The 21,031-nt window shown below is 32.9% G+C and overlaps 1 protein-coding gene across 6 annotated transcripts in view; it reads left to right on the forward strand.

The window, feature by feature from the left end:
• The window catches only part of LOC130900762 (transcription factor Sox-18-like), a 133,229-nt gene that overhangs the window by 36,373 nt on the left and 75,825 nt on the right, over window positions 1-21,031 (forward strand). For 2 of the 6 annotated variants that reach the window (XM_057811624.1, XM_057811628.1), the window contains exon 1: window positions 5,451-5,874. The exons of 3 other annotated variants lie outside the window; for them this stretch is intronic. In XM_057811624.1, coding sequence (XP_057667607.1) covers window positions 5,685-5,874 — 190 coding nt within the window. In that variant the 5' untranslated portion in view covers window positions 5,451-5,684. Of the gene's footprint in view, window positions 1-5,383; window positions 5,875-21,031 lie in introns of those variants that run through there. One more of the 6 variants, XM_057811626.1, reaches the window with a different exon arrangement.

A 21,031-nucleotide genomic window follows, 5' to 3' on the forward strand; every position in this document is an offset into this window, starting at 1 on the left:
TTGGCGAAATATTACTAATGTCAAAGAAAAAAATTACTCGAGCATATTGATTCTAAATGATTTATTTTTGCGTTTCGATAACCAAGTTATCGTCTTCAGAGACTGAAGGTAAACGGTTCCAAAAATTCCAAACCAGTCTTATTGGGTTAACATGAATTCATGAAGCAAGTCGAATAGAAAACCTTGGGATCCTTCTCTTATTTTCTCTCACCTATTCAGGGGTCATTTGTCATTCCTATATTCGTCTAAAGGGCTCCTCTCTACCCCCATTTTATTTTTGTTGTTGTTCTTCTTTTTTAATAGTGTTTTCTTATATATTCTTGTTATTCTCTATCATTTGTTCTTTTAGTTAGATTTTTTGATATTCTCTCTAAGTGTTCTGTCTCAGTTCATTTTTGTTTCTGTAGGTCTATGGACTTCTATATTTTTGATTTCATTGAAAAAATTTATTGACTAATTTTCAAATATTTCATATTTATTTTGATTATACTCTCGTATTAGGATTGAAACAATTGGAAAGATGATAAAAATGATAACATATTTGCAATATGTTTGATTTATTCACTAAAATGGAAAACGTGAAACTCGTGAAAAGTTGTGCCGTTAAATAATTTAGTAGTTTAGTTAGTCTTGTCAACAAGTTTAGAAACGCGAAAAATAAAGATAAATATCCTCAAAATATGATAGCTTATTCGATTCGGAATCACCTATTTTTTTCCATATCTCCGTAACATAAATTAGGGTATAAATAAATGACCTATACATTTTAAATTTCGTGGAGCTGTTTCGATGAATATATATACTTCATTAGATACTGCGATAAATGTTCATACAAGTTCATTAATTTGTGAATTAGGATTTTTCACACATGTTGCAAAATTAAATATCTAAAAAATAGTAATTAACATAGGTTATGAATTTTTTTATTATTAATTTACAAAATTGTTTTAAACAAATAGAGAAAATCAATATGTTTGAGAAATTTTTCCTTGTTATTTGCTATCTAGAGACAATTATGATTTTTTTCTCTCAATTTCGATTTTTCAATTGTTCAATATCGATTTTTTTATATTAGATTGGAAAACATTTTTCCCTTATTAACGTAATATATTTTTTATAGCAGAAAAAAATTATCAAAACAGCTGTATATATTTTTATTTATTATAATACTCTAATATCAAAAGACCCGGCAATTGTAGCGCCTTCTTGACTTGCTAATTCATTAAATTAAAATGAAAAATAAATTAAAAAATTGATATATGTAATAGTCGCGTGGAGCTCTATTTTCAACGTCAAATTGAAATTATAAACATTGGTGATAAAGCCTTAAACATAAACTCGTTTAATTTGAATATTCTTCATTAATTTATGTGCTAATAAAAATCTCGTAACAAGGTCAACGGTCAGTAAGTTAGTAAAAAGTTTAACGAAACTAGTGCAATATAATATTTATCCGAATCATGGTGCGAAAAATCTACAACAACTGAGGACAAATCTTTGAATGTTTGTGTCATGCTAGAAGTAGATCCACATTTGTGAAGTAGGAAAAATACGAATTTGAGAAAAGATACAGTAAATGCGATTGCAGCAGATTTCAAAATATTTTACTGAACCAGTTTCGTTAAACTTTTTCACTAATTTACTGACAGTAGATCTTGTTATGGGATTTCGGTTAGGATATAAATTATTAAACATATTACACGTTTCTTGTCGACTTCTATGCCTATCACCATATTTTGCTATCAATAAAATATGATAAAAATAAAATAAAATATCAATTCGTTCTTTTTCAGATAAACGATCCATTGTGACTTTCAATAAACTTTCAATAATAATAATTTATTGAAATTTCTTATTATATCAGTCATAGCCACTTAAATACATTATTTTAACTTCGGCGAAGATAACGAAGTTATGGCATTTAGGTATAGGGAACATTAGATGAAAAAAAATATTTCTTAAGGATTTCGAAAAACTAAGAATATACAGATTGACCCATTTGAAGTAAGAAAGGTATATCACAGTTGAAAATTTGAGGGTTTTTACAAACATATATTTTCATTAGAACCATTGTCCGTTATTTGTAGTAGTATCTAATATTTTTTAACTAGATTGATGTTGTCAAAATAGACCATTTGCAGAACATTCCATTTTATTATCACTTTTCAAAACAATATAACGACTTAAACATAAAAGTTTATCCAATCTCACATTTTTCCGGTTTAATCGTTTGGATTATATTGAAAAATTGAATTTTTTTGTCGGTTTTCAGTTTTTCTCTAGAAAAACTTACGGTTGTCTCTCTATCTGACACTCCTATATCATCGACTTATCGTTGGGTATTTGTTGGTTGAGATAAACGTAGAAACTTGTTTTTACACATTCTCAAAAAAATTATCTGACGTTAAAAGGAGTTTACAAATAATTTATTACTTTCCAAACACGCCAGTTAACGAACTATTTTTAGCTTAAAAATATTTTTGCAGTCGTTTATAAACCAAATATGGATTTAAGGTTATTAGTGCGAACTGAGAGATAGCAAAAGTCTGCATTATTTTTTATTCTCTACTTGAAAAATTATGATTCTCTCTAATTGCCTATGTATCAATTCCGTCTAATAAATGCAAATTTACAGAGGTCATCAACAAGTAAAGTTAGCTGAATAGTAATGTATGTTGGTAATATTATTAGTTTCAGACACTTTTTTTCTAATTTATGGAAACCCATGAAACCCGTTGACCGCAGATTATAAATACGGAAATAAACAAGGGCTGATACGTTTATTTTACTTCTGGTCAACTTACAATTAAAAAAACTAGCAAATATTATCTCTCTAGCCTCGATAGAAAGGTTGTTAAGCTACTTATTCACTCCAGATTTGATTTTATTATCAGAATAAATTCACCATGTAAGTGCTCTTTAAATTTTGGAAACGGTCGGTGATCGCTGGAGGAAAATATGTCGACTAATTCGAAGCCTTTGTAATTTACAGCAGTTTATTCCATCGTCCAGCGTAATTTTATGCAAAGCATAATGAACACCTGGAATTGTGGTTCTCTTTTTCATGTTATCTACTGCTAGTGGAGCTTTTGCTAATATATGTACCGAATTATAGTGAATTTGCATTGGGGTCGACACATTAGTTTACAATATGACGGGATATAACCAGACCCCAAGTTTTCCATTTTCTTTGTTACTTTTTTGTCAAAAGTCTTCAGGATCGTCAGAAGCACCAACTAATTCATCAGCAACTAGAGGATTTAACAAGTTTTCGTCAAAATGTTTTATTAAAAGCTTGACGAGTACTCCTTTTCGAATAATCATAACCCTACAAGTACTCGATAATTAGGCGAAAAGAAGTTTTTCTCTCCACAATTGTCGATACAAAACATTATTGTAGAGTCAAAGTCAAAAGTCAAAAGCAGCAGAACAGATTTGGTTAGAACTTTTCGGGAGCTCGTTTTCCATACAAGTATATATGAAAACATTGTCTGTAGATAACTTCGAACTTTGAGAAGCCTTTCACCCTTGTCAAAATGTACGTATAAAGTATGGCTGTAGTATGTCGATTGATCAGGTACTTTGCGTTTGACCAGAATCTTTGATATAGACCTGCTTATTTTGTCAGTCAAAAGTGGAAAGCTCTGACGCTGCATGTTGAGTTTTGAGGAAAAAGCATTGGACCTCGCTTTTCCGTGGCAAGCCCCAAACGTCAATCAGATTTCCATTCAGAAGAGACCTAAAATCAAGATTTTTTTTGAAAGACTGGTAAAAATTTGACGTTTCGACCCGTCGCGGTCTTTTTGAAGTAATTTGATTTTTATTATTGTAATACTGTTATAGATATTTTCAAGTTGTATTTTGACCATAATTTCGGTCCCTGATGATGAATACATAGGTATTCGAAAGCTTGGAAGTATATTAGAGTCAGTACACTTTGGTGTTTAATCTGCCATAATCCCACCAAATTACGAACGTTTTCGTAGTGGGATTGTGGCAAAATTAAACACCAATACGCTTGATATTTCTATCAAGCTTCAATTTGATTATTGAATTGATGTATCAAATGTTTTTTAAAAGATATTACAAATATTAAATCACACCGGAATTAATTAATGTATGTAATTATTATTATTATTATACTTTTATAAATATTTTTATATTGTACTTGATCATTATTTCAGTGATGAATACATAAATACTGAAAAGCTTCGAAATATATTAGAGTTAGTACAGTTTGGTGTTTAATTTTGCCCCAATCCCACTACGGAAACGCTTATATATATCTACTTATGTGGGTCAAAAAAATAATTTATTTTTTTTATCAGTGATACAAAAAACACTTCTTGGAAAAATTTCCGCCGATACTGAGCTCTTAATTTTACGGAAAATATATATTTTGTTTATTAATAATATACAGCACTTTTACAATCTACTCTATAAGCAGAGTTATAAGTAAATTGTCACTAAAGTAAATCAGTAACCATCCATTGATGTTACTTTGAGAGTATTTATTGTGGGCGATTTTCTGGCCATATTCTCTTCAATCTTCTTTCTGCTAGTGGCAGGTTGAATAGATTATTTATTAATTCATTGCTGTGACCATTGGATCGAATTTTGTATCTTGTGGCAAAGTTCTTTATCACATCTTTGATTAGTGGTATCTTCAGATCGTTATGAATTGTTTGGTTAGTAACGTACCAGGGGGCTCTACTCAACATACGGAGTGGAGTGTTTTGGATTGGAATGTTCCATACTACCAGATTGGTATGAATATAGTTTTGTGGATGAACAATTTATTTTCAAGTTTTAATTGAGACCTTTTGTTGAGTTGCCAGTGCATATTTTTTCGTTTCAAATCTAATTGTTCTCTCTTGTTTTTGATATGTGCAGAGCGCTAATTTTCTACAAAATTTCCCACAACCATTTGTCTGTAAAACCAATTAATGATGAAGTGTGATTTGTTTTTCTATTGGACTGAGAAAAAAATTAAAAATTTCGATGAGTAGGATATTTCCATTAAAATTAAAAACTCTAATACATATATACTGTTGTTTAAAAATTATATAATTATACATATATACTGAGTGATTGGTTTAACTTTTGTTTTAATCATATTTAGTCCCAAAATGGCAGTTTGTTTTGGAATACTCAGTATTAAAGTATGAAGTAAAAGTATATAAATCAGATAAGTTGCCATATTTTCGAAATTTGATATGAGTTTCAGAGATATTGTGTTTCGGTATATTGTCGATAAAAATATTGAACGGCAGGAAGGTAAAAATGTCAATAATTGCTGCAAAATTCACCACAGCACGATGCGTAAAGTACACCTCTTAGGGCAGGCGAATGACCCAGTTGGGGCAACTCTGCTGCCCCCAGCAGAGCGAGTGCAAACCGTCGGCGACGCCGTTCCAAGGCGTCGATGTGGCGTATTGATTGTACAGTTCAGTTAGCGGCGGCTCTTGACGGCGCGAACTGCGCTTCTACGCGCATTTCGAAACTCTCTTCACTCCGTTATTGACTGTCGCGCCGAAAACATTATACTGTCTATAAACGACACTTCGATTTTGGCGCGAAACGTTAAGTCGCGCTTTCGGTTTTTATAATATTTTTTTTTTAAACTCACTATGCTAGTTTAAATTTCGATATCACCACTTCCAGGAAGTTTTTGTGCCAAAAATATGGATTGTTGCAACTACGTTCCGTATCGACACCACCAGGGGTACTATGGTTATTATAACGAACCTCTGCCGCCGTATCACGGAGAATTCTATGGACACCATAATATGTATTATGATTATTATGGGAATATCAACCCTTATTATAGTCCACATCAACATTGGCAAGGCAGTGCAGTTTTTGCCCCTCAAGGTACACAATTTGTATTTAAGTCACATGGTATTTTCTTCAAATTTGAGATGGAAATGACAAATATCATATTTTTATAAACACGTAATTAATAATACGTTGAAACATTGGAAGTTAATTAGACGAATGTTTTGAAAAAGTTTTGTTGACTTTTGAAGGAGCATTATTTGGAATATACAGAATTTTGGTTAATTAAAATTCATGGCACAAATTAAAATTCAATATACACCCTGTCTCCAATAGGTGAGATGACTCTTGTATAAGATTAAGGATTTTAGATTAAATTTTAATTTTTTAGAGTCCAGCTCTGCTTGGTTAAACTATTTGATTGATTTTTTCTACACGAAAACTTGTTTTATTAGTGGTTTAGAATCAATATTTAGATCCCCCTACCAATCTTCAAAATCATTGAGCAACTATAATTTTTAATAGATAAAAGACTAATATTTATAAAGAAAATTGCCATGGAGAAACTAAAGTGAATTCTTTAAATAAACTACGGAGTACTACTTTATTAAAGTTTAATAATTTTCAAATACAATGTTAACATTAATGGGAAACTTCCGAAAGATCGTTAAATGTGGTTACTTCAGTGAAACGTTTCTAAGAACATCAATGAACCAAAGTACTACTTGGCTTTGGATCAAGATATTTCTCACAACAGAAAACATTCATTATCAGAAGAAAGCTACAAAAACTTATGATGAAACTGATGCAGGTACTTCAGATGCAATGAATCAAACACATGCAGATCCCAAAACATAAGTAAAAAACGTCTGAAAATGTTGTGTTGATTTTTGAAGGAGCATTATTTGGAATATACAGAATTTTTGTTAATTGAAATTCATGGTACAAATCAAAATTCAATATACACTCTGTTGCCAATAGGTGAAACTACTCTTGTATAAGATACAGAATTTTCGATTTAATTTTCATTTGTTAAGAGTCCAGCTTTGCTTGGTTAAACTATTTGGTTATTTTCTCTACATGTTTTATTAGTGGTTTAGAATCAATATTTAGATCCCTCTACTAATCTTCAAAATCATTGATCAAATATTATTTTAAATAGATAAAAGACTAATATTTGTAAAGAAAATTGTCATAGAGAAACTAAAGTGATTTCTTGAAATAAATTACGAAGCACTACTTTATTAAACTTTAATAATTATTAACATTAATGGGAAACCTCCGAAAGATCGTTGAATGTGATTACTACGGTTACTACTTTGTTCAGTGAAAGGTATCTAAAAACTGCAATGAACCAAAGTATTACATGGCATTTGATCAAGATATTTCTTTCAACAGAAAACATTCAAAGCTACAAAAACTTATTATGAAACTGAAAAATAATTTCAATCAACGTGTTACCTGCACATCCATTTTACTGTAGAATCGTTTTAAAAAAACTTTTAGTTAGAAAATCCATTTCTTTTGTATTCCTTAGAGTGTAAAATTTCACCATACCTGTCTCAAACTTGCTCAAAACTTTTCCAGTTCCATACAACTCGATTTATAAAGTGACTTTTATTGAAGTTTCAAATGAAAGCGGTAGCAGATCCTTATTAAATAACACGAAGATTAATTGCTCCATTAGATTTAATATAACATCTTGAAATATTCCTTTTCAAGTATTTTTAGAAGTATTTAACCGGATGTTTTATACAATAAATGCTAACTTGACGGAAATGTAAACTATGTTAATTACATTGACATTAAATTTATTTTTTTGATGAAAATCTTCAATTTTTTACTTGTTTTTTACTCTATTCAGTATCATCATTTGGGGTGGAATTGATCAAAAATAAGTTAGTTTTTTATATTTGCGTTCGTTATTAGAAAAAATAGGCCAAAGAAGATGTGGATATCTAGCAGATGTTAATAGGAATGGAATTGTAAAATATCACGAACATCAACTTTAAAATATAAAAATGATACAGAAATAACGTTGTGAACAATCTCATACACATCTTGGGGTGAGATTGTTCACACACACTATATTGCACAGGCTGCAAGCAGGCTAGAACATAGATGATCAATCCCAACCGCGCTGCTCTACGTCAAGTACTTTCGAAGTTATAGCTGTTTATACTGTGGGGGGTGAAATTGTTCAGTGAGGGTGAGACTGATCATGAGAATTATTGATCTTACATTATCCTTTTTCTCAAATTAAGATAGATTTATAATTGTTATGAAACCTTTTATTACATTATAAAAATGAAAATACATAAACTTAGAAAAAACTGTTTCTCTTGTATTTCAAAAGAAAACTGAGGTTGTAAACATAATTGGAAATCACTAATTCATCTCAAAAACGTCAATTACTTTTGCGAAGAAGTACTTGTCAGTACCATCAAGTTGTTTTATTGTCGGATTTGGTAAAATTGCTGATACACCAGATACATCTGTCATGAATTCGTTACCGTCTTCAGCTGCAAAAATCTCTTTGGATGTGACCAAAGACTTCATTTCCAATAAATCAATTTCTTTTCTTCCTTCTTCGTCCCCTCTCATCTGCTGTACAATATCTGTGTACCGATAAATAGTTTTTTTCTTTGATCCACCGTAAACCTTTACCAATACAAATTTTCCCGCCGTAACTTCATTGTCTTCTGGTTGGAAATACTCTATTTCTACTGGCACGTCATCACCCTCATCTTCCAGGGGTTCGTTGTCATTGGTTAATGGATCATCCACATCTGAATCACTAGAATATGCATCAGTACTTGCTGTAACGCTTTTGCCAGGTTGAACAGATAGATTTTTGTCTGTTAATATTCCTTCTTGACGGTCTTGCTGTAAAACGTTGCTGCTACAAATAATTCACAGAATCATCAGTATCATTGCCAATATCTTCAGTTGGGATTTTCTACAAGACTCGTTCGGAATCAAAAGGTACAATTCCTGTCGCTTCAAATGAAGCTATCAGATCTTTTTTTATAGCACTTTCCAATTTGTTATTCATTTCAATTGAACAGATAGATTTTTGTCTGTTAATATTCCTTCTTGACGGTCTTGCTGTAAAACGTTGCTGCTACAAATAATTCACAGAATCATCAGTATCATTGCCAATATCTTCAGTTGGGATTTTCTACAAGACTCGTTCGGAATCAAAAGGTACAATTCCTGTCGCTTCAAATGAAGCTATCAGATCTTTTTTTATAGCACTTTCCAATTTGTTATTCATTTCAAGTGAGCCAGTGAATGGGGAAAATCTTTTATGTCTATAGAAGTTTGTTGTTAATGAGCTTTCTTCCAATTCTGTAACACCGACTTCCACGCCATTTTAAATGGGCGGAAAAATCCAACATCAAAAGGTTGGGCGAGGTGTGTCGATTTTTTTGGAAGACAAACAAAGGCAATGTCATTTTCTTGGCATTGTTTTAAGACAGTATCCGTGAAATGGGACGAGAGGTTATCGCCCAACAGCACTTTGCGACCTGGCAAACCAATTGGTGAAAATCTGGGCATCCATCCAACCATGGTGAGTACGAATATAACGAGAATCTGAGCTACAATACCTGTCTTTGCAGCAAGGCTCACCTTTTCGACCCAATTCTATCCATTGCTGCCACATTTTCTCTGCCTTGTAGATGACGTAAGGAGGCAATAGTAATCCACAGGCTGAGCCGCACATCATAATTGATATTGATGTCTTGGTAAAGTTGCATATTCGCTCTGGATATTTGAGACCACGACGAAACAACATTTTTTGCTTACATTTTCCTCAGATTATTGAAGTATTCTACCATGATATCTCTTGAAATATTAGCTCGAGATCTTTTAATATTTGCCGACACTTTTCGACTTATCTCTCCTTTATGTATTTTCAACAAAGAACGGGCCCAATCTGTCCCAGGCATATTTGATTTAAACTTGGTGATATTACGACCTTGAATATCCAAGTTATTTTTTTGTTAAGTATCGTAAGTCGATCCCCACTCTCCATAGCAGTTTGCTGCCCTTATAAATGCTGTTTCTTCATTGAGTGTAAAAACTGTTTGATCTCTGCTTTTCTTAATACGGCTGCCAATATATTTATTGCGTAGCGTGCGTGCGAAGAAGTACTTGTCAGTACCATCAAGTTGTTTTATTGTCGGATTTGGTAAAATTGCTGATACACCAGATACATCTGTCATGAATTCGTTACCGTCTTCAGCTGCAAAAATCTCTTTGGATGTGACCAAAGACTTCATTTCCAATAAATCAATTTCTTTTCTTCCTTCTTCGTCCCCTCTCATCTGCTGTACAATATCTGTGTACCGATAAATAGTTTTTTTCTTTGATCCACCGTAAACCTTTACCAATACAAATTTTCCCGCCGTAACTTCATTGTCTTCTGGTTGGAAATACTCTATTTCTACTGGCACGTCATCACCCTCATCTTCCAGGGGTTCGTTGTCATTGGTTAATGGATCATCCACATCTGAATCACTAGAATATGCATCAGTACTTGCTGTAACGCTTTTGCCAGGTTGAACAGATAGATTTTTGTCTGTTAATATTCCTTCTTGACGGTCTTGCTGTAAAACGTTGCTGCTACAAATAATTCACAGAATCATCAGTATCATTGCCAATATCTTCAGTTGGGATTTTCTACAAGACTCGTTCGGAATCAAAAGGTACAATTCCTGTCGCTTCAAATGAAGCTATCAGATCTTTTTTTATAGCACTTTCCAATTTGTTATTCATTTCAAGTGAGCCAGTGAATGGGGAAAATCTTTTATGTCTATAGAAGTTTGTTGTTAATGAGCTTTCTTCCAATTCTGTAACACCGACTTCCACGCCATTTTAAATGGGCGGAAAAATCCAACATCAAAAGGTTGGGCGAGGTGTGTCGATTTTTTTGGAAGACAAACAAAGGCAATGTCATTTTCTTGGCATTGTTTTAAGACAGTATCCGTGAAATGGGACGAGAGGTTATCGCCCAACAGCACTTTGCGACCTGGCAAACCAATTGGTGAAAATCTGGGCATCCATCCAACCATGGTGAGTACGAATATAACGAGAATCTGAGCTACAATACCTGTCTTTGCAGCAAGGCTCACCTTTTCGACCCAATTCTATCCATTGCTGCCACATTTTCTCTGCCTTGTAGATGACGTAAGGAGGCAATAGTAATCCACAGGCTGAGCCGCACATCATAATTGATATTGATGTCTTGGTAAAGTTGCATATTCGCTCTGGATATTTGAGACCACGACGAAACAACATTTTTTGCTTACATTTTCCTCAGATTATTGAAGTATTCTACCATGATATCTCTTGAAATATTAGCTCGAGATCTTTTAATATTTGCCGACACTTTTCGACTTATCTCTCCTTTATGTATTTTCAACAAAGAACGGGCCCAATCTGTCCCAGGCATATTTGATTTAAACTTGGTGATATTACGACCTTGAATATCCAAGTTATTTTTTTGTTAAGTATCGTAAGTCGATCCCCACTCTCCATAGCAGTTTGCTGCCCTTATAAATGCTGTTTCTTCATTGAGTGTAAAAACTGTTTGATCTCTGCTTTTCTTAATACGGCTGCCAATATATTTATTGCGTAGCGTGCCAAACGGAATTTTATATTCAGCGGAAGCACGACGAATAGAACAATCTTCTTCAGTGATTTTATGAAGTGCCAATTGAACGTTGGCGCCTGGATAATCCATGTATGAACGTGCCCTCAACTTTCTTTACTACTTTCTAGACATCGCTGAAACAAACAAAAAATATAAGACGAATGAAGTAAATTTTAAGTTACAAGAAATAAATAGATATTTTATATTATGTGAGGTGAAATTGATCAACAATAATGATAAATCTCACCCATACGAATGTTACAAAGCATAAATACATATGTATATTCATTGGAAATTAACCAAAACCTAACCTAACTAAGTCCTCCTTATTTTATTGCCGTAGCAGAAATTGAAGACGACTTACAACGTCTACTATATAAGATAAAAATTTCTGTCGAAAAATTTAATATGAGCATCTCAGTCAATAAGACACAATCAATGGTAATATAAAAAAAACCTATTAGATGCAAATTGGCAGTCGATAGCGGAATAATACAGCAGATATCAAGATTCATTTACCTGGGAGTGGATATATCTAGTGAAAAATCTGAGAGAGGAGGCATAAACACAAGCGATAAAAGCATCAAAAGTCAGCGGCTGTCTTAGAGATATAGTGCAGAGAAACAAAGCGATGAGCTCATAGAGCAAGACCAGAATCTATAAAACGTCTGTGAGACCTATTCTCACATATACCTCAGAAACCATAGCCGAGACATCAATAGGAAAAAGAATAATGAGAACCACAGAGATGAAAATACTGCGAACCATCAAGGGAGGCACCCTCGGGGACCGAATAAGGAGTGATGACATAAGAGAATAATTGGACGTACAGGATGTGGTGATATGGGTCAGGGCACGAAAAAGATTCTGGAGGGATCACGTAGAAAGAATGCCAGAAGACAGATGGGCAAAGTGAGCTAAGACCGAACACACCCAGATCTGTGGGCAGACCAGCAGAGGAGGTACGAGAGCAGGAGTTCAGCTTCTCAGGAAGATTCAGAAAGAGGGTCAAATGTACAGGATTGAGCAGGACTTGATCTTATTGAAAGAGGAAGGAGAAGAAGTAGAACAGGAGTGGAGTGGAGAAGATACTGCTATCAGATCGAACCTGGAGAGGTAGACCCAGGTGAATGAAAAGGACATAATAGGCCCAATATCGTCGTCTAATATTAGTTGCTTTTTGACAAAGGCAACTTAGTGGTTCTCATATTACGGAAGAGTCTTTTGAATCTTAATTATTTATAAACGGATGAGAAGGTGACAAGAACGACTAGTTTAAACAGAAATCATTATGTCTAGACATGCATGATCCTCGAACAAAGGATTAGAAAATGTTATACAGGGTGTTTCGGGACTTGCAAAAAATTCAGGAGTGAGTAGGTAATGTGAAAATGATGCTATGACATGAAAAACATTCTCATACGACCCCTCGTTTCTGAGTTATTGGCCTTTAAAGTTGCGTAGGATTTTTCTTTGAACTTAGAAGAGATTCTGCCTTAAAGCATCACAATGGAAGTTTATTTTATCTATCATTTCGCTCCTTGTGTTTACCAGTGTTACATATACCAAGCTTTTAAGGTATTCTCAAAAAAAATGAATCCATTGTATTTACTTCAGAAGAACGTATGTAGTACGATTGTTTATTTATTTATTCATTAGTTGTCGAGAAATGTTTGATTGTGTTTTTATACCTCTTGTAAGTGAGTATTTTCTATAAATAAACACAATTTATTATAATTTTCTTCAGAACGTCTCTTTAGAGCGAATGTTTTTCTTTTTTTCACGTTATCTACGCACTCCCGAATTTTTTGCATCAATTTCCGAAACATTCTGTATATTGTCAGTAATTTCTATTCCACATTATTATTTCTAGACTTCATTTAAATAATATTCCATTATACCCCAGACTATTAATTAGTTCTAATTGCTGATTATTGGGGTAGAACCATAATTTTCCGTTCGAAGAGGTTCATTATGTGAGTATACTATAAGATTCCTGTCGTCACTTATCGAATTTAATTTTTTGGTTATTATCAATTTTATATTTCAATATGGAAACGCCTAAAAGTACTGGTGGTAATAAGACCAGTGAGATAAGAAGCACATAAAAATAGTAAAATGTCAGATACAGATAGGAGAATGATCCATTGGATAAAACAATTGATAAAACAGTTTAAACCTATTACTATTCAAGGATGTGTTATGTACCATATGCTTTTCTCAAGGGTTAAAGTGTCTAATATCTTTACTTGTCAATGGTTAAGGCCGGTAGACATGATGCAATACAACGTGCTATGCAATGCAAGACGCAATATTTCTTTATAAAAAGCATGCGCAGATGAAGGTTATCTGATTCTTTCATGCACGATTTTGACATTATCGGCTTTGTGTCATTTTTATTACGTGCAAGTTGCAATCTAGTCACATTTGGCTTAACAGATTAGCTGACTTTTGTAAAACTTAGTTTCATTTTCATTGATAAACTAGGTATAAAATATTATATGAAATTTGAGGTTAGGGATTCGTTTACTTTTACTGTTTACAGAGACTTGTATGCAAATTCTTGCCCCTTGTATTGCATTATGTCAAGCGGCCTTTAAAACTGAAGTAGCTAAGTCGACATTTAACTTCTAATTATAATCATCCTTAAACAGTAAAAAAATAAATCAACGGATTTTAAGGATTAAGGTATTGTCTATTTCATATTCACTACTTTTAATATTTGCTACTCGTCCAACACCAGTGGGTCCAAAATAAAGCTTATTAAATTGTCTTAATGATCATTCGAATTGTAATTATATAACACTTAGGGAATCGTCAGTCAAGAAGCCTCGGTTGGTCTTCCATTTTGTGGGTGTTTGTATTTCCGAAATGTATCTCTTGGACCATTGAGCCCAATGATATTTGCAGATGCTGGACATTGAAATCTGGATAAACGATTTAGTGGTTATTGCGTTATTATTTTAAAACGCGTGTAAATATTGTCTGAGTAAAATTTCTATTATTCGTCTAATCACACATCGATCTTGCATCCAGAGATCATGGTCAGGTAGCATATGTAGGTGTCTGTATACGACTTAATTTGAACAAAGGTATTCAATCACCTTGCGACGCTTGGTAAAATCCATTTTGATACTGAGATGCAGTTTTCGGATACGAGCTTCAGCAGGTTGAGATTTTTCAGTTTCTAGCGCTAGTCTAAACATAATAGGTAACAATGTGACGTGATGATAAATAATTGTTTTGGTTTGTGAATGGATCAGGGGCAATGGATTATCCCCCATACATATACATTGCAAATAATTCAACATCAAAATAAAAGATGTATTAAAATATACGTTATCAATGATATTATTAACAAAGCTGCATCAATTTTTCAGAAAAAAGTACAAAAATTAATATTATTTAATTGAATATACATCGTTTTCTCAATATCTTTACCGTAGAACCTTAATTTTCATTAGGGATGAGATATTTCTAATGTTTTTAGAGCTTTAAGAACCGCAGTGCAGAGGTCGACAATTTCAGTTGAATAAAAAAACAGTATCAGCCATATAGCTACATTTAATCATCATTAGCAACGTCGGGCAAACGACTGTACAACCCAAAAATAACGCGGAGCTGCGACATTACTTGATCCTTCTAAATAGCGAGTTTTGGCTTTAGCTCTTGTTACGGTCTTCCATATTCTTAATCACTCCTCTTTCGACCCAAGAACTGAAATTAACGTTACCGTTTATACGAGAGGCATCCAAATAAGTTAATGTTAAAAATATTTTTTTCTTGTTCTTCACTGCCAAACAAAGTGGGCTAAAACTCAGAGACTGAACTAACGCAGATCTGTAGGAAGACCACCAAAAAGGTGGTACGAGAGCAGGAGTTCAGCTTCTCAGTAAGATCTAGGAAGAGTACCAAACGTACAGGATTGATTAGGACCTGGTCCTATTGCAATATCAATATTGGTCGAAAGTAGCGTGTTCCCACGGTTGATTTAGGCGCTAAATTCAAATAGGTAAACGGATGATTTAGTGAACAATCCACCCTGGATGATGAATTTCACCCCAAATATATTCTATACTCTTTTTTTTCATTCATTCATTGTTTCATATCTCATTATACAGGGTGTTTAAAAACTTTCGCATGCGAGTTATATCACTGCAAAAAAATCGATTAATAATCACCAAACAATCACATGTCTATAACGCATAGATTAATCGCAAATTAACAATAAGGTATAGCCAATGAAAGCTTGTGGAACGTTTGAGTTCCTCCCTATCGAGAGGTCGGAGAACCATAAAAGTATTTAGCTGCTGCCGTATTTTTGAACTTTGCGGTATAGATATGTGATTGTTTGGTGATTTTTTTCGCTTAATGCAGTGATATAACTCACATGCGAACATTTCGAAATACCCGATATATCATCCATATGACTTATGATGGCTTCATTTCGACATATGTTCTAGACTGCTAATCATTTTTCTGTTGAATTCAAAATTTTTTTTCCATTTTCCTCATTTCAGTTGTATTTGATTTGTTCTGTTTTGTAATTTTCCGTATCTCTGGACTTCTTCCTATATTTCAGATTCCTACAAGAATTCTTCACAATTTCCATTTCTGATCTTATTGTCTGTCCTCGTATGCATATCTTGTCTATACATAATTCCTGATATTTCCATTGAAACACCCGTATAATCCTAAGTAATTTTTATCAATATTTTGATTTTATATATTTTTATACTGTACTTGAACATCTTTTCAATGCCAGACGATGTATATATAAATATTCGAAGGCTCGGAAATATATTAGAGTTAGTACACTTTGGTACATATCATATTTTCCATTCAAACACTCGTAAAACAATAACTGTCAACTCGAACAGTCATTGATAGTGACAACGATAATACATGTCGCTGAGTAGTATAACATGTTATGATTCCAATTCAAATTATATGTCGGTGTAAGCGCCCGGAAACTTTTTCATTGCTTTTAACTTTGTGAGTATCTCGTGCAACTGTGCTTTACTTTTCAAAAAATATGCGTTTATCCTTCACGTTAATAGATTTGGTATTTTTTAAAAATCTTATTCACTTCGGCGTGTTTTCAAATTTTAAAACAAAAAGTGTTTTTAAGAATTCAGCTTTTTTCTTAATGGAGTGCATTAGTCTTATAAACTCACTCAAAACAGTTAAGAAACTCGGGTTCGCATCCACAGAATACTAATTTTCTTCTAGTTTGTTCATATTCAAACATTATCTCTTCTACACTAAAAAAAGTTATTAACCTCAACAGCAAAGAAAAACAGTGATACTATAAATACTGGGACTTAAATTAGTTAAACAAATTATGTTGGAAGGATAAATCTTATTCTGAGGTTTGTGTAAGTAACAGTTGGAGTAGAGCCTTCCGTGAAATCAATAATATAATATATCCGGATATCCTGAAATGGAAAGTTAAATATCCGGTATCCGTTTTGTTTTGTTGGCGAACGTCAATCGATTATTATCGAGGGGGCTGAAGTATAAACCATATTTAATGAATAAAAAAGATTGTGTGTTAACGTCGCTGCCCTGGATGTTAGATTCGTCTCTTACGAAGCATAGAGAAAATTCAGAGCCGCGTAACCTCGGTTTTTAGTGTACTTATAGGCACGAACTTTGTCTGTTGTGTAATGCATCATTATTCGGTTTTTGGTCAAAGATAAAGTGAAATTCACGGATATTTATCAAAAATTACTAGAGAAATTCTCCAAGACTCGAATGCGGATTCCGAAAAGGCCGAATAGTGGTGGTTAAGCCTAACGGCCTGGTTACTGTATAATTTCAGTCAGATGAGTGCCAAGATTTCTGAATTTTGAGCAAAAATTCATATGCTGGGAAATTTGCACGCATCTCGAATTTCAAAGAGGTACTTAGCGGAGTGCGATTCGAAAGCGGAGGTAGAATCCTTAGCGCGTGAATGGTTACATGACAAGCTCAGAGAATTTTACGAAAAAGGCATCCAAAAGCTTCCAAGAAGGTGGCGAAAGTCTGTATGGCGGAGACTATTTAGAAAAAAGTAATAAATTTCAGGTCTGTAACTTTCATTTGCATAATTCCGGTCTATATTTGATCCACCCTCATAATTTATAAATTGTATTGTTTATTACTCACGATTGTAGAAACTTTGAACTAATGGAATAAATTTATTATCGATCGATTTTCCATGTCGAATATATTTGTAAAACCACAATCCCCATATGAATTTGTGATCAGGTGTATAATTTGAAAAGTGAATATACCTTGAACTTGGTTTCCTTTCCACGGATTGGATCGAAAATCAATCAAATGAAGAGTTTTTTGTAAAAGAAGATATAGTATAGAATGAATGGAAAGTAATGTAGATATTTGATTGTCATTTGTATTCTTCGAAGTTGTAGCAAATACATTTCAGGCTATTGTCACTTGTTTAAATCTAAATAATGCAATATTATATAAAAATATATATTTTTCAAAATTTGAGGACAAATAGCCAACCAAATATCAGAAGAGCATATACTTCTTGAGTTTCACAAGGGAAATCAAATCGGCGACAAAAAACGTTTATGTTATTTACTCGAGTATATTGAAAGTTCATAAATAATTTTCTAAGATTCGTTATATTTTGATATCTTCTACTCTAATTAACAATAAGACCATTTTTTCGATCTCTCAATCACTAGAGATGGAACCTGGATGCTATATAATGTAATGTTAATCGGCGAAATGAATTTATATACAATTTTCCTTACTTTCTTAATTCACTTATACGCTTACACTAAGTACTTCAAAGTATTCCCTAAACTTACCGTTTATTTTCTATCTCGAAATGTTCGAAATGATATCAGATTATTTATAGCTTCGACGACGACGACAAGCGACTGTTTATATATAAAGAATTTCTGGATGATTCGGTTTAGAAAGTGAACAAACAAATAAAAAGGCTTACCTAGAATTTAGTACTATAAAATAATATCGCCGCTGTAAATAAGTTATGAAAAACAATATCAAAAGTTACTGCTTCCAGTGCCTTGTCGTGGATGGGTTCGTAACAATAATCCAAAAAATCAAAGGCAGTGGGTCTCTCTAAATGAATCATCATAAAGTCCATATCCCAAAAAAGCGATTCTGTGTGTTTGTATGTACATGCGGAATGATTCTGAAATTTGGAGAAACTGTTTAGTCAGATTTTCATTGTGAACAGTAGGATCGAGTGAACCAATCTCTAATCGGAAAATATGCGACGATTGTCAACAGAAAAGGCTTTATTATGCAATATGTCAATGCAGGGATGTATTGTACAAAACGAATCATGACAAAAATTACTATAGTAGGGCGAGAGGTACTGCTTAGCCCAACAAACTCTCCTCATATTTTTTCCTGGGATTTCCATTTAACAAAATTATAGGTAATAGCAATTTTTATATATTTCATATATTAAATGAAAATTAAACCAGTATACAACATGTCCGGAATTAAATATTGTTATTAGAAATCGTTTACAGAGTAGAAGGCACTTTCCAGTAAATATATTGTCAAAAGATGATATCGATTTGATTTCAATTGGCAAGTGATTGTACATTTTTTTGCATTGTAAAATATTGAGCACTTAACTAATTCCGAATGTGGAGTAGGTACGTAGAGGTGCAACGATCTTTCTGAAATTGGAGAAGTGTGCTTACGAATTAGGCAAACGGATTCAAAGATGTATAAGGAAGGAAAAGTCAGAATTTTCAATCTGTTGATGAATAAGGGCATAATAGACTGTTAATGAGGTGGATAAGTTCAATTCTTCGGAAACTGATTCCAGCGCAAAACAGGAGGAACTTAATTTTTTAGATAAAGAGGCAATATGTTTGGTTTTAGAAACGTTGAGTCAAAGAAGATTAGAATCGCACCATGATTTAAGTGTGATTAGGTCACTAGATATTGTCCTATGAAGTGCTCTGAGATCAGGGTTCTCCAAGAGAAACTAGTGTCGTCTGCAAATGGACATATTTTACCACTGATGTTTACGGGCGATGTCGTTTATAAACAGAAGAAACAAAATAGGGCCAAGTAATGAGCTTTGGGGCACTATACATTCTATTAGCTTGCAGAATTTTTGTGAAAAAAAATTCCATCTGTCCAAAAATGCCATATCGGGATATTTTAGTAAAAAACTAGTTCATTTACATTGGTCCAGCAATTTATAAACTACATGGTAAAATACCCATAATGAACATGAACATTATTGATTAACTTGAGAATTTATTCGTTTGAATTCTATTTAAAACTATTACTTTTCACTGCTCTAATTAGTTGGATTATATATACTAACGACAAACATCTGCCATCCATTATTTTTTAACATTACATACTTTGGTGAATTTAATAAGGAATAAAACAGAATTGAAAGATTCTCTAAAAGGGGTATCATTATCTCCACTTACAATTTTAGTTTTTCAATTTGGCGATTGAGCAGAATCGAGGAATGATGTTAAGTATGAAAATATTGTGTTAAAATAAAGACATATAGCAACATTTTTTTAGAAGATCAGAACTAACTGAATTATTCATCCTTTAATTATCATTGCATTAAAAATGTGGTATACTTTAAATGGTGGCAAACTTTTTCCAACCGCCAAAATTTTTAGAAGATCCTCCGCCATTATTAGTATGAATCGTACTATTAACTTAAATTTGGAAAAAAGCAGAGGACAATGCTAATTTGTATCTGACACAAGCGATGAACTTCACTTTGTAATTAACATATATATGTTGAAAAACACGACTATAACATCGTGATGTCTACTCATGGCTTTCATGGAATCAACAGTTATATCACAAGAGCTCCAAAAATTATCGATTATTTGACCAGTAACGAGACTTAATCAATTTTTGTAATTGATGTGTGATATTGTGCTTGAACTTTATTGGAAGTGCACAGTTGCGTTTCTCATTTATCAACGATATAAGATGAATAGCTTTTTGTAAGTTGGCTCCAGATTTACTTACAATGGGGAAGCGATTTGAATGGATATCTATTTTCAACTTCTTGATATATTTTCCAATTTTCTGCGCTCTTAGAAGTTTCCATTTACTGAGATAGCTGATACCTATTGGACAATTTTGTACAAAATTCCTGTCTTCTTTGCTTAAAGTCTATAGTAGATATATTAAACACTTTAATTTTAATTTTATTTAAAGACAAGTTAAAATTTGACGTTTCAACTTGTAGCGGTTATTAACAAAATCATAATAAAACATTAATATATCGAACACTTGTCTCTATATTCTTCGTTTTATATCAATCTTATAGACACAGAAATAGGGTTTTCTCCGCTTTATGCAATTTTAGAAAGTATGGTGTTGTATTCAATGAATGTAGATGTTCTGAAAAATTCTATAAGATTGTTTCATTACCGTGCTACACGAGCACGAGAGTTTTCTTCATAGTTTTCCATAATCTTTCCTAAACTACAATGAATAACAAAATATATCTGTGAAAATTAAATATACGGCAATCCTAGAATAGGTAATAATTTGTATTTCAAATAAATACCAACATTGATCATGCTCCGAATTAAATACTGTTAT

The sequence above is a fragment of the Diorhabda carinulata genome, chromosome X, assembly GCF_026250575.1.
Source record: "Diorhabda carinulata isolate Delta chromosome X, icDioCari1.1, whole genome shotgun sequence".
In the NCBI taxonomy this organism is placed as follows: Eukaryota; Metazoa; Arthropoda; class Insecta; order Coleoptera; family Chrysomelidae; genus Diorhabda; species Diorhabda carinulata.